Source organism: Chlorocebus sabaeus, chromosome 23 (assembly GCF_047675955.1).
Source record: "Chlorocebus sabaeus isolate Y175 chromosome 23, mChlSab1.0.hap1, whole genome shotgun sequence".
NCBI classification, from domain to species: Eukaryota; Metazoa; Chordata; class Mammalia; order Primates; family Cercopithecidae; genus Chlorocebus; species Chlorocebus sabaeus.
The window spans coordinates 40618201-40632853 of NC_132926.1; the positions used below are offsets into that span (position 1 = coordinate 40618201).

General features: G+C 40.0%; 1 protein-coding gene across 2 annotated transcripts in view; it reads left to right on the forward strand.

The window, feature by feature from the left end:
* Positions 1-14653, forward strand: part of DIAPH1 (diaphanous related formin 1) — a 105306-nt gene that overhangs the window by 40368 nt on the left and 50285 nt on the right. For both annotated transcript variants that reach the window (XM_073010619.1, XM_073010618.1), the window contains 8 exons: positions 448-558; positions 728-846; positions 1482-1598; positions 2201-2316; positions 2781-2845; positions 3929-4108; positions 4879-5550; positions 6711-6825. In XM_073010619.1, coding sequence (XP_072866720.1) covers positions 448-558; positions 728-846; positions 1482-1598; positions 2201-2316; positions 2781-2845; positions 3929-4108; positions 4879-5550; positions 6711-6825 — 1495 coding nt within the window. The remainder of the gene's footprint in view (positions 1-447; positions 559-727; positions 847-1481; positions 1599-2200; positions 2317-2780; positions 2846-3928; positions 4109-4878; positions 5551-6710; positions 6826-14653) is intronic.

Here is a 14653-nt window from a genome sequence, read left to right on the forward strand (position 1 = left end):
TGAAACTGGGCCCGATAATAGAATTCAAGATGGACAGACAAATCCATTTGACCTTTTAATAAAATACATGGAGTGACTCCCAACTATATATTTTACATTTCAGAATCTGTTATGAAGGGAAAATGATGAACCTTCTTTCTAAGAAGGTAAAGAATGAACTGTTTTCCTCATTATGAGATGGAAGAAGGCATGATATATATTTACAATCTAGGAAAACCGAGACCTACAATAACATACTGTCAAATCCTTGGAATCCATTTAGAGTTTTAGGCTCTCCAGTTCTGTACTCAAACCAGGTCTCATTGCTATAGTAGAAAAGTCATTTTTAGAGTTTTTGGACTGTATCTTTCAAGTTGTATTTGGGGACCTAAGAATGCATGTAAAGAAAATGGATTCTTGATCTCCAGGAGTTAGCATTGACATAGCTGCTGAATTTTCTTATTTTAGGTTGGATGCCTACAGCTGATCAATGCTCTCATCACACCAGCTGAGGAACTTGACTTCCGAGTTCACATCAGAAGTGAACTGATGCGCTTGGGGCTACATCAGGTGTTGCAGGTAAGATATTACACTTCATTAGAAAGGCTAGACTGGTTCCTTCCTGCTCTACAGCTCCAGTCATCCCTGGGATAATTCTGATTTTCAATTAAAAACCAGGTTGAAAAGCTTAGGTTTCTAACCACAGAGGATACTTTTGGGTTTCCCTAACTTCTACTTTTGTTGATAGGACCTTCGAGAGATTGAAAACGAAGATATGAGAGTGCAACTAAATGTGTTTGATGAACAAGGGGAAGAGGATTCCTATGACCTGAAGGGACGGCTGGATGACATTCGCATGGAGATGGAATATCCTTTTACTGACTAGGTTCAAGACAGATGAGACATTCATTGTATTTAGTTCCCTGATCCCTGTGTGGAATGGTTTGGGAGATGATGACTCAGAACAGAGCATCGGTCTTATGTGTCTTCTCATTAAATAAGGCAGATGTATTTTTATTGCTGCTGGCTTTACTTACCTTATAGACCAGGGAAGTCAGTAAAGGTGATCTGAGGGTTGTTGAGCATGGAAGCCATCAAAATCAGTGTAAGCTTCCTAGAATGTGATAGCTTAGCTTACTAAGATGTAGAACTGGCTTTTAGAGATGTTTGAACTGACAGAGGGAGTAATTTAGTTACCTGTTAATATTTTCAATAAGTGACTTTGAGGCAGTTACCTCTTAGTTTCTGTCTACTGCCTGATCTTCAAGCCGGGTACTTACTAGGAAACCTCTGTGTGTATAGTACCACCCAACTCACTGGTCCCTTGACTAAAGAACGTTTTAGAGAGCTTAAAGTTTCTGGTGATGTTTACAGGAAGAACAGCCAGTAGAATGGAAGTGGTGTCTTGCTACTTTTCCCTAGCTTTTTCAAGAGTTAAATAAACCACCTGTCAAACATAATTTCTACATATTTGCTTTCCTTAGCCTATTCCCCTTTTCCACTGACTTTAATGAAGTCTTTCAGATTCTCTTAAACACAGTGAAGGATTCAAAGGCAGAGCCACACTTCCTTTCCATCCTGCAACACTTACTCTTGGTCCGAAATGACTATGAGGCCAGGTAAGATGGTGTGCTTATGGGAAGTTTTGAATTCGAGCCTAAGTGGAGAGAGTGAGTTCCTTAAATTCAAAGCTTGTTCTGTAAAGGGAGAAAGTAAAGACAAAGACCCAAGATTAGGGTTCATTAGTCACAGAAATAAAGGAAGTTGTCTTATTTCTTTAATCCAACTCAAAGACATCCCTATGGAAGAGGTCACAGTGTATAAGGTGAAATGCCCTTCTGTTTTTGGAGGGGAGTAGGTAAATAGGATGAAGATGATAGCAAAGAGAAGTGGCAATTTAAAATTCTTTGTAGTTTCCTAGAAGTATAGATTTAGCAATAGCACTATCCATCACAGGAAGGATCAAACCCAAATTTTTAGGTGGGAAAGTGTTGGCACTAGGAGCAGATGGCAAGAAGTTTTGATTATCTGAAGTAGATGGGGTAGGGTAGCTGATGTGGAAAAAGGAGTTTTCTTAGCATGGCAGTGATACTTGTATTAACTTTACAAAAATTTTTCCAGGTCTCTTAGTTGTCAAAGCAGTTAAGTTTTCTTGGTCCTGAATACTTCTGAAAATTATATTTTGATTTTCCTTTGGTGACCCTGTTTTATTCTCTTGTAGACCTCAGTACTATAAGTTGATTGAAGAATGTATTTCCCAGATAGTTCTGCACAAGAATGGGGCTGATCCTGACTTCAAGTGCCGTCACCTCCAGATTGAGATTGAGGGATTGATTGGTAAGCATACTCTTCTATCTGTCTCTCCCAAGTATTGCTTCTTCCTTTCATTTTGCATCTTGTTTCAGTGAAAATGTCAGAGAAGATACCTTTCCAGTCCCCAGATACTTCCATTTTTGTCATTTCTTAGGTTTAATAACCAGCATTTTTGCTAGGAATCTATAGGTCTTTAGTTTATTTTTACATAAAACACACACCAGCACCTTTTGCAGGAACTCCTGGTGGTCTCAGAGAGTCAAAAGTATCACTCATAGGCATTCTTCATGCCACCCAACATGGTGGCCTTACCACACACTCAGATTACATGTTGAACTTAACCGAAAGTTTCATGTCTTTGTCTAGTGCAGAACATTAAGAAAGATAATAAAAATGATCAAAAAGACTGTTCTTTGGAAGGGCTTAGGTATGAAATAAATAGACCAAGAGAATTAGGAGCTTTACTTACTGACTCTTCTTCTTTTCAGATCAAATGATTGATAAGACAAAGGTAGAGAAATCTGAAGCCAAAGCTGCAGAGCTGGAAAAGCAGGTGCATATGAGAGACCAAAAACATGTGTTTGAGTATATCTTTCTTTGAGGATTATTATTTTCCTGATCTGTGAGACAGTTTTTTTTCTGTGGTATTTTGGAAGCGTTTAGCACCCAATAGTGTAGTGCCCAGGGGAAACCTTTCCAGTGTAGGTTAGTCTTTGGAGAAAGTGATATGGATGTCTTCATGAGGAGCTCTAGTGGTGGGCTTGCAGTTCTTGGGCTACTGGGCAGGAAAAGAAAGACAGATGATACTCATAGTAATGGCACTCTCAGGTTTGCTTGGCATTTTAGGCCTCTTATGCCTAGAACAATAGGAACTAGGGTCCTTAGAACAGTAGAACTAGAGGATTTCAGAGTTATCTTTTTCTCTTCAGTTGTTAAGAACTCTTATTGTGGTTAGTAGGTTTTTGATCCTAGAGAATATTGGGATTATACTATCATGGCTGTCCTATTTAAATACCTTTAAAATCTTATTATTTGTTTTTAACTATAAAAAGAGGGAATCTATGGAAATGAACCGATTCCCCTCTCCTTTAACCTTGATTGTTTTATTTTCATTTTTATTTCTATTTTTTTGAGACGGAGTCTCACTCCGTCATCCAGGCTGGAGTGCGGTGGCGTGATCTCAGCTCACCGCAACCTCTATCTCCCGGGTTCAAGTTATTCTTCTGCCTCAGCCTCCCAAGTAACTGGGATTACAGGCGCCCACCATCATGCCGGGCTAATTTTTGTATTTTTGGTAGAGGTGAGGTTTCACCATGTTGGGCAGGCTGGTCTCGAACTCCTGACCTCAGGTGATCCACCTGCCTAGGCCTCCCAAAGTGCTGGGATTACAGGTGTGAGCTACCGCGCACAGCCAGACCTTGATTTTAAGATCAGAATCATGGTGCTTTTTTCCCCAAGCATGGCCTGGATTTGTGAGCTCTGTAGATCAAGTATTGGCCCAGAACAGGAGATGGTGGGGGGAGGGGATTCCAGCACCCCCAGGCAAAAGAGGAGGTGGGGGGAATTATGGGTAATAATACTGTACTTCTTACTGAGATGGAGAGCTTGCTGGGAGCCTGATTCGTTTTTTCTCTAGCTGGACTCAGAGTTAACAGCCCGACATGAGCTACAGGTGGAAATGAAAAAGCTGGAAAGTGACTTTGAGCAGAAGCTTCAAGATCTTCAGGGAGAAAAGGATGCACTGCATTCTGAAAAGCAACAAATTGCCACAGAGAAACAGGACCTGGAAGCAGAGGTGTCCCAGCTCACAGGAGAGGTAATGCCTGAGCAGGGAAGGCAGAGTGACCTGTAATCTCTGGATGCACATGACTTGGAACAGGAGTCAGTCATCTTACTCCTAGGGAGGGTTCAGCTACTAATAGGTAGTCTAGTTACATGGTGCATATTTTAAAAATAATATACTGGTTTTTGGTTTGTGTTGAGGGTAAGTAATACATAAGACAGAAAATCTGGAAAATACAGAAAAACATTAAGAGTAAAGTAAGTTGCATTACCACCCAGAAATAAAGGTAATAAGTCTTCTAATAAATTAGGAATAAAAACTAAACTGTTAAAAATTGGCTAATTTCCTGTTACTTTAGTCATGTCTGCACAGATTTATCCTTATATACTCTCTCTGCAGTAGTAAATACTTAAATGATCTTTAAATCAAGTATCTGATAACTTGATTACTTGTGTGGTTATATAATCATCTGTATAGCACATATATTAGTTATATAACTAGAACGTTTGATATACTTGACTTTGCATTTTCTAATCAAGGGAGAGTTTAACATAAAAGTTGAAATCGTCGTCTTAATACAAAGCATACAAAGCATGCTGAACTAAGAACATGAAGACCTGAATTCTAGTTTTGGCTCTGCTGCTAAGCAGTGTGACTTTAGGTGATCATATCATTTCTCTGACTCCTCAGTTCCTCCATTTGTAACATGAGAAGTTTGGATTAAGTCATTTGTTAGGTTCCTTCCAGGCTCAGTAGTCCCTGAAGTAGGGTGAGAAGTACTCACATTGATGTTATTTCTGTAGGTTGCCAAGCTGACAAAGGAACTGGAAGATGCCAAGAAAGAAATGGCTTCCCTCTCTGCGGCGGCTATTACTGTAGCTCCTTCTGTTCCTAGTAGTGCTACTGCTCCCCCGGCCCCTCCTTTACCTGGTATTCCACCACCACCTGCTCCTGGGGATAGTACCACTCCTCCTCCTCCTCCTCCTCCTCCACCTCTACCTCTTCCTCCACCTCCTTTGACTGGGAGTGTTTGCATCTCCTCAACCCCTTCTTTACCTGGAGGTACTGCTATCCCTCCACCCCCTCCTTTGCCTGAGGGTGCTAGCATCCCTCCACCCCCTCCTTTGCCTGGGGATGTTGGCATCCCTCCACCCCCTCCTTTGCCTGGGGATGTTGGCATCCCTCCACCCCCTCCTTTGCCTGGGGATGCTGGAATCCCCCCTCCACCTCCTCCCTTGCCAGGAGGAGCAGGAATGCCACCTCCTCCTCCCCCTCTTCCTGGTGGTCCTGGAATCCCTCCACCTCCTCCATTTCCTGGAGGCCCTGGCATTCCTCCACCTCCACCCGGAATGGGTATGCCTCCACTTCCCCCATTTGGATTTGGAGTTCCTGCAGCCCCAGTTCTGCCATTTGGATTAACCCCTAAAAAGCTTTATAAGCCAGAGGTGCAGCTCCGGAGGCCAAACTGGTCCAAGGTAAGAGTTTCTATTTCTTCACCAGTCAATCTTGAGAAACAGTTTCAGTTTTCTACTTTGTGTTTTGTGCATGGATGGGCTGCGCCTTCCTTAGGGCTTACATCTTTCTGTCTTAAGTTTCACTCATGCTTATGTTTATTCTGCTGAATATCTTATTCAGCAGATATTAGGCATCTTCTTTATTCCATACATCACCATGGAGAGTTCTGTGAACCCTGTACTCTGAATTTAATCTTAACTAAACTTATACTTAATGTTTTTTGCCTTTTCTCTGAGACTTTGAATACCATGGTAACACATGGTTTGATAATAATCATTCACTAGTCTGTAAACTACTGATAATTGTGCTGATCCCAAAGTCATGGATTTATGAATCTACTCTCCTACCCCAATTCCATAGGATGTGAGTTACACAGGCCCCCCCCTTTTTTTTTTTTTGAGATGGGAGTCTCGCTCTGTTGCCCAGGCTGGAGTGCAGTGGCACAGTGTCTGCTCACTGCAACCTCAGCCTGCCGAGTAGCTGGGATTATAGGCGTGTGCCACCATGCCCGGCTAATTTTTGTATTTTTAGTAGAGACAGGGTTTCACCATGTTGGTCAGGCTGCTCTCGAACTCCTGAACTTGTGATACGCCCACCTTGGCCTCCCAGAGTGCTGGGATTACAGGTGTGAGCCACCACTCCTGGCCTGCACAGACCATATTTGCATGCACAGTATTGTTCCCATGATGTGTTTGAGATGCCTGTGATTCTGAGTTAGCCTTTTGCTTCTAGAAACCAAGTTAATATAAAGGACCTTAGGGATTTGCTCATAAAATGAGCAAATTTGGCACAGTTAGCCAAACTGGTGGGAAAAATATGATGATGAGCAAAACTTCTCTGAAATAAAGACTTAATGCTTATGAAGCTAGAGGATATGAAGTTAGGAGGAGGATACGTAGTATATATGAATCTAGTTCTTGAATAATCACCAATTAACAAATAAACTGGAATTATTCTCTCCTAATCCCACTGCAGCTATTCTGTGCCTCAAGTTAGTCTTATTTTAGTGAGACGTTGCTGATAATCAGCCAGCCACCTGCTTTATAGCCTTATCCATTTTCTAGGATGAAAAGTACAGGGCTCAGTTTACTAATTCTTAACACCCTGCCTTTATCCACAGCTCGTGGCTGAGGACCTCTCCCAGGACTGCTTCTGGACAAAGGTGAAGGAGGACCGCTTTGAGAACAATGAACTTTTCGCCAAACTTACCCTTACCTTCTCTGCCCAGACCAAGAGTGAGTACCTTCCTCTTTGATGCAAAGGTCCAGTGTAGGGCTTAGAATATTTTTTCATTAGGTTTCCTATTCCCTTCCTTTCCCTGGGTGAGGATAGAAAGGGTACGTTGGATGGAAGACCGATGGGTTTTCCCATTCAAAAGAAAGAAAATATGTTTTTATATTAAATATTATGGAGTTACTTGGTTTGGAAAAGAGAACTATTGTATGTAGGTATTTCGTATCAGTATAACTTGTAGGGATATGAGATTAAAGTGACAGAGCTTGATTTGGGCCCATTTTGATGATACTTTTGAACAGATTCTGGCATTGCCTTAACGTGCAATTTCCAGTTCTAAGTACATAATTAATAAGGGTTGGATAGACTCTTAACAGTTTGGGTGGCTGAGTGACTGTCTATAGTAACAAAGAACCATATGTGATTCCCTTTCTTCCATTTCTTTCCAATATTGGATGCCTTCTCTCTCCTGGCACTTTGCTTCTGCAGCTTCCAAAGGTAAGAATACAAAAGAGCCTTTTAGTTTGGTCTCTTGAATATTAGAGAAAAAGATGAAATAGATATAAAGGAATTTCTAATTAGAAAACTGAGACCAGAGATTGAGGGTTGACTTGTCTTTGCTAGGTATTTTTTGTTTTTTGGTTTTTTGGGTTTTTTTTCCTCCCCTGGAGTTCAAAAGGACCAATAGCTTTGGCATTAACTAATAGGGAAGAAAGTTTGTTTCACGTTAAACTACAACATACTTAATCTCTTTAGAAGGTGAGGGACAACGTAGGTAATAATTACCTTACATTTGTGCTGTTTTACAATTTTCATAGTGCCTTAACATATATTACCCTATTTGATATGCAAAGAAGCCTTATGAGACAGGCAGGATGTGTATTATCTCCATTCTGTAGCATATATAGACTCTGAACAGTTAGGTAGCTTTCCCAAGGTTATGTGATCAGAACCAGGAGTCTTGACTTCTGGTCCATTTTTTTCTATATAAATTCTTGCTTTTGTTTTTTAGCCTTCATATGTTTCCTTTTAGTTTAGAAGAGCTGATCTACTTTGCTCTCTTCTTTCTTCACTTCCTAATTCTTGTGGTTTTGTGCTGCCTTGTGATAGCGTACTTGTAGTTACTTCTCCTGAGAGAGAGAGTATTTAAAAGATCTTGTCATGTATAATGATAATTATAACCCAATAATTTCATATTTTCATCTTCTTCCAGCAGTTTTGTTTGTTTAGAGACTTACTATGACCCTAGTGATGAAAATTAAGTGCAACTTTGGAGCATTTGTTTTCCCTGCCTCCCCCTAGTCAGTTAGTACTTTTACAGGCAATTCTTATTTTTTCCTTAAGTGATCTGATGGAAGCACCTTGTTCTAATAAGGAGTCTAACAGATTGCGAGGTGCCTTGGTGGCCCCTAGTTGCATATGAGTGTGTGTGTGTATCTAGGAGTATAAGACCATAATGCTCAGATCTGTCTTGTTGCCCTATCATTCAGGTCAAAATGGCCTTTTCTTCTAAGAAAACTGTCACCTTCCGTGCCAAAGTCCAGCCTACGGGATTAATTCCACTCTCTTAATTAAAATATTGTGATGGTAACCACATATACTGTATTAGTGTATCAATAAAGACTAGTTGACAAAGTCAAAATTAAATGATTTTCTAATTTGTAAGTTCACGGAATCCCTATGTTGGCCTCTGGCATAAGTTTCTTTCTTGAGTCTGGGCTCTGCACTCTTAGTGCCATTGCAAATGAATACTGACTGGGCCTCTTTTCTCCCCCCACCCCAGTCCCCATCCTTTTATTCTGTGCATTTGTATTCCTATTAATTCTAGTTGGGTTTTATACAGTTTAGTGGTCTTCCTTGGCATTATATTCTCATTGTGAATTGGGATATAGTAGTAGTTTTTAAAATACCAAAGTGGCCCCCTTATTCACAAAAGGCCAATAAAAAGAAAACTTTAGTAAAAGATCTTTGTGCTTCTTATTTAGAGTTTAGGTTTATGTCAGATAAGGAATTTCAAACTCTCAAAAATTGCAAGCACTCAGAAGACCCAGATCTCAGTATCACAGCAAGTATACTTTACTTCCAGTGCTTTAAACATCTCTAGTATTTATATTTCAGAAAAAGATCTTCATCCTTACTACTTTTTTTTTTTTTTTTAAACTTCTGAGACAGAGTCTCGCTCTGTCGCCCAGGCTGGAGTGCAGTGGTGTGATCGTGGCTCACTGCAGCCTTCGCCTGCCAGGTTAAGTGATTTTCCTGCCTCAGCCTCCCAAGTAGCTGGGATTACAGGCACTGACCATCATGTCCAGCCAATTTTTTTTATTTTTGTAGAGACGGGGTTTCACCATGTTGGGCAGGCTGGTCTTGAACTGCTGACCTCAGGTGATCTCCCCACCTCAGCCTCCCAAAGTGCTGGGATTACAGGCTTGAGCCACCACATCCAGCCATCCTTACTACTTTTTAAAAGTAATTCTTGAATACTGAATTGAATATTGAACCAGTTCAGTTTGAATACTGAAGCCAGTGTCAGTTACCAAGTCTGTCATTCATAGTCTTGATATTGATGATATAATTAAATGATAGATAACTACTCTATCAACCTTGTAAATATTTCATCTTCCAGATGAAGTAGTGACATAGATTAAATAACTTTTTCCAAACTGTATAAAAAGTGTCAGAGCCAGAATTCAGACCCTAAACAGTGACTCCAAAGTCCTTGTTCTAGCGTTCTACTTCTCAGAAGTGTGTATGTACTTGCCCTACGAGTCTCTGAAAGCTTAGATCCGGACAAAAGCTGCAAGAAAGGGGATATACTGCCTTCAGGAACCACTTCATTCACTCAGACGCAAATGTCCTTGAATTGGCAGCGACTGAGTAGAAAAAAGGGAACAATAATAGATTAGGGAAAGTAAGTGAGATACTAGATATTTAGGGTTATAAAAGAGAAAGCATATTCTGACTATATTCAACTTTAGCAGAACTAATCCAGTTGAAGAAATAAGACATGTTTATCTAGTAGAAGCACTGCTTAGATGATTTCAGTCCAGGTGGTTGCCAGTGTTGATGAAGCTATTTGGACACTAGGTTTTCATCATATTGCATTATTTCCTCTCTTGCTTGCTAAACACAACTCTGCTATTTGTTAAGCATGCCTGTATCCCCCTTATGTTCTATTGATACCTAAAACCTTCAGTATACCTACTGGCCCCTCCAAGAATGGGCATTGAAGAAAGCAGCTGCCTCATTCTGCACATCTGCTTCCTGTAGTGAAAAGTCTCTTGTTACTGCTTCATTATGGTTCAAAAATATGTGTGCCTTTTTACAAGAGAAGAGCTGAGAGACAGGAACTGGTCCCAGAATTTTGTACTCCAGATTCTTTTATACATTATTTCTCTTTTAAGGATTAGTGTCTTGTTTCTGAAGGCTTTGTTTCCCATAAATGAAGAATTTATTTACTCAGTTAACTTATTCCCTGCCAGGGAATATTTTGAATTTACTTTTGATAGGCAGTGCCATAAAACTTCTAGTCCTTTTTCACATTCTCACTTTCCTTATAGTGATCAGCAGGGAGTCTTTTATCATGGACTCTTTGTTGACTCTTTTTGAATTTCTTGGAAACATGTCCAGTAGTTAAATTTCTGGGTTTTTTTGTTGTTGTTTCATTTTCTCCAAGCGAGCATTTTCATTGCTATAGTAGCCTTAGGCAGCTCATTATTTGTATGTACAAGATAAACTAGTTTTTCATTTTGTATTTCTTCTCTTACTCTCTTTTGTTGATTATGTGATCATTACACTACCACCTCTTGAACCATAGCATGGTGAATGATAACTCATGTCTTAAGTACAGTGACTTTTATTTTTAGGTTTATTCCTTCCTTCCAGAAACAATATTGAACATTAGACTTGTTAAAGTAAGAGGTGTGTTATGGGAACTGTGAGCATCAGAACAGTTCTGCAAATATTTAATGGCAGTAATTTAGAAAAAACTCTGGCTAAAAAGTAAGACCTTCACTAAGAACTGAGAATTTTATTAAAAAATAACAGTATTCTAGTTAGCATTTGACTGTGTGGGTCCAGTACTGTTGTTCCAGAAGTCAGAACTGTTAGCCATAACAGATAGATTTTCCTGTCTGCTGCCCTGAAATAATTTTTTTGCTTCAGATTTCAGCAGGAAGCCTGCTGATTCTTTCCCAAAAAGAATCTAAGGGTCTTTTTCCTTTTCCCTGTGATTCTCTTCTGTCCACTAGGTGGCACTCACCCAGTTGCATCTTTATTAGTGAATTTTTGTAGCTTCTGCAGCTTTAACCTTTAGCAGCAAGATTTTGTGAGAGCTCAACCTGCTCTACCTTGTTCATTGAGTCCCTTAGCAGAAGGATGTCTGTTCCATCATTTCCTTACTCCACTCAAGTCGGTAGGATTAGGACTAGTGGTACTAGCCAAGTGAACACTTGTTGGGATTCTTACCTTTTAATTACTTAGCTTCTCTTGGGTTTTGCGTAGGGTCAGACTACTAGCACAAAGAAATTAGGAAGTTCTGTAATATCAGATACTAGTCCCTTGTGATTTAAAAACATAAATCTATGCCTATTATCTGGGGTTACCAGAAGTTCTTCACATGGAAGAAGTACCATACCTCCTCCAGGTTGTCATCTCACTGTTACTAGTGGTATAAAAAAGGAACCTAAACCAGCCCCTCATATACCCCTCTACACCCCAACCTTTCCATCATCATTTTCTTTTAATCCACTGGATCTAATATTATGCCATTTATCTTGATTTATGTCACTTACCACAGGCAGCCCCAGACTCCTGGGTCATCCTTCATCTCCCATAGTTTAATCACGATAAGGTTCTGTGTGGTTCCTATTCTGTCTCCTCCCATCCCACCTAAGCTCCTGAAACTGGTCCACTGTACCCTCTGAAATTCATGGTCCATTACTGGCAAAACCTTTTTCACCTTGCTCTACTGGAAACCTGGTTTTCTCTTCAATACTGCTTTCCCTTTTGCTTGCTCATGTGGTTTGGTTTGGATTGGTTTGGTGTGGTTTGGTTTGGTTTGGTTTTTGAGATGGAGTCTTACTCTGTTGCCCAGACTGGAGTGCAGTGGCAAGCTCTCAGTTCACTGTAGCCTCTGCCTCCTGGTCACAAGCAGTTCTCCTGCCTCAGGCTCCCGAGTAGCTGGGATTACAGGCGCGCGCCACCACACGTGGCTAATTTTTGTATTTTTAGTAGAGACGGGGTTTCACCATGTTGGCCAGGCTGGTCTAAACTCCTCACCTCAGGTGATCCACCCACCTGGGCCTCCCAAAGTGCTGGGATTACAGGCGTGAGCCACCATGCCCAGCCCATGGGGTTGTTTTTCTTTGTTTTCATAGACCACACCCCAGTGGACTCGGAGATGGGATAGATATAATCTTTGTTCTTCATTGCCACTCTCAGATCATTTTGCCTCTTTCCTAAGAGGAAACAGTTCCTAAAAACCAACAATTTCAAATCTTAGGACATCAAGTTATGTCACCCATTTTCTCTCTTCGTGTTTTCATCTACTGACACCCATGTTACTCCTCATTTCTCAACCAATGTAGCTCTTGGCTCATATCCACTCTCTTCTATACTCCAATACTAGCTCTGACTTAATTCTTAGGAATTTTTATACAAAAAGGTCATGATCCTACCAATATTCTGGCCTTTCAGTTCCTTGAATTCTTCTACTGATTTTGTCCTCTGTCCTACCTCACCCATTCCCCACTTCTAGGATCTCATATCATACCACCCAGGTTCTATCTTTTTACCTTACTCCCTTTGCTATCCTGACCCCAGCAGTCCTCCAGCCCGGCTAATCCATTTGTCCTACCAGCATTTCACTGTCCTTCGCCTTCTGATGACTTCACCCTTTCCCTGAGCTAAAATTCCTTAGTTTATCATTACAATCATTCTCTTGGGTTTTGTTTTTCCATTACCTCTCTCATTTCATACTCGATTGGCAAAACCACAATCCCGGTTAATTCCATTTCTGTCTTTGTCCTGCTCCTGTAGCTGTGCAACTGAACATGACTGGAGAAAACCATGCAACTGGGCCCTCTTTTGATAGACTTTATTCTCTTAGCTTTCAGGATAGGAAACACTGACTTTTCCTGCTAACTTACTGCGTGTTATTTCTCCCAACTCTCCTCTGCTTAATTTGTGAAGTTGTTTGGCCCTTGATACTGCCAGGCAATCATATTTTAAGCATTATGAATTCATTGAATTTCCTGCTCTCCTAAAGGTTATTTCACACCTTTTTTTTTCCTCCTCAACAGCTCAAACCTCCCTCATCCTCATTCTCAGTTGAAGATGTTTTCTTTCTGCTTCACTGACAAAATTGAAGCAATCAGAAAAGGAACTTCCAGATACTTCCCATCATTACTTTTACCTACCTTCTGTCTTCCTCTGTTACCATGGTCCTGTCTAAAGCCAGTTCCTGGACTCATTTGTTATCTTCATTTTAACAAATATGTAGAATACACTAGAAATACAAGGTAAAAAGGTGTCCTCCCCCAGAGTGACTATGGTTAAATCATACTTTTTATATGCATATGTTATTCTAATAAAGGAATGGGAAAATCCTTTTCTTCTTTAGTTCAAGTGAGAAAGTGTGGTAAATTTTTGAATAAAACTTTACTGGAAAAGGGGCAAGGGAATTAAAAACAAAATTACAGAAATATGAGGGTATACACACTTCTTTTTTAATGCAGTTGGTGTGATCTCATACATTTTATACTGTTTTGTATTTTGTTTAACATGTTTTAGCATCTCGATGTCCTTATAGATCTATGTCATCATTTCTCATAGATGTATTCCGTCATATAATGCAAATAAGTTTTCCATTTTTTTATTACAGGCAATGCTGAAGGAAACATCCATTTTTAATTGTCTTTGCAAACTTGTACTTCTGCACAATAAATTCTTAAAAATAAAATTTCTGGGCCCAAGTTGCTAGGTACAAGATTGTAGCAATTTATACTTCCATCAAAAATAAAAAAAATATTTGTGGTAATGTCTAGTAGGGGAAAAGTGATATGTTGTTTTAGTCCGACCACTAATAAGATTGCACCAAAGGTTATCTTTCATACTTTGACTCTGTCTGTAAAGTGAGATACATGAACCTAAAAGATATCTTTCAATTTTAAACTTCTGGTTCTGTTACTTTGTTTTTTTCCTTGCAGTAAGCTGTCTTTGGTATTATCTGTCATGTCAAACTCTTCTTTTGTTTCTGACAGCCTTCTAAGTCCCTTTGTTATTTTGTTTGTTTTCGTTTGAGTTTCATTCTCTTATTCTGTGCACCAAAGGTCAGGCATCAGGAGCTGCTGCTTGCTTACAACCAGTGTTTAGGAGTATAGAGTTAAACTGGGGCAAAACTTTAAAACTGTTGCATGAAGGCTGCTGATGTAGTTTCCACAGAAGACTTATTGATGGAGATTTAAGGTACTGCATCATCAGATAAAGAAATTAAATTTTAATTTTCTTCTCAACCGGGGGAATTTGATATTTTATTTCTAGCAGTGTGCTTTACTGCTTTCTGCCACCAGATGGCACATGGATCTATTTTATTTTAGCTGTGTCATTGTTGCGTTTGGTAGTGATGTCATCACGTTAGAGAGAGGCAACCTCTGTCCTTTCCAAATACAAGCTGCTTAGTATACTGCCCTCTACCTGTCAGGAAATTTATTTGGAGGACTGATCAGCAGTTAAATTATGCAGAAAGCTACAGCTTGCCCTTTTGCAAAAGGATCTTGTCCTGTAGCAGCTAGTATTTTCTGTAGTAGCAATATTAGTGTTCTTCTTGGTGTC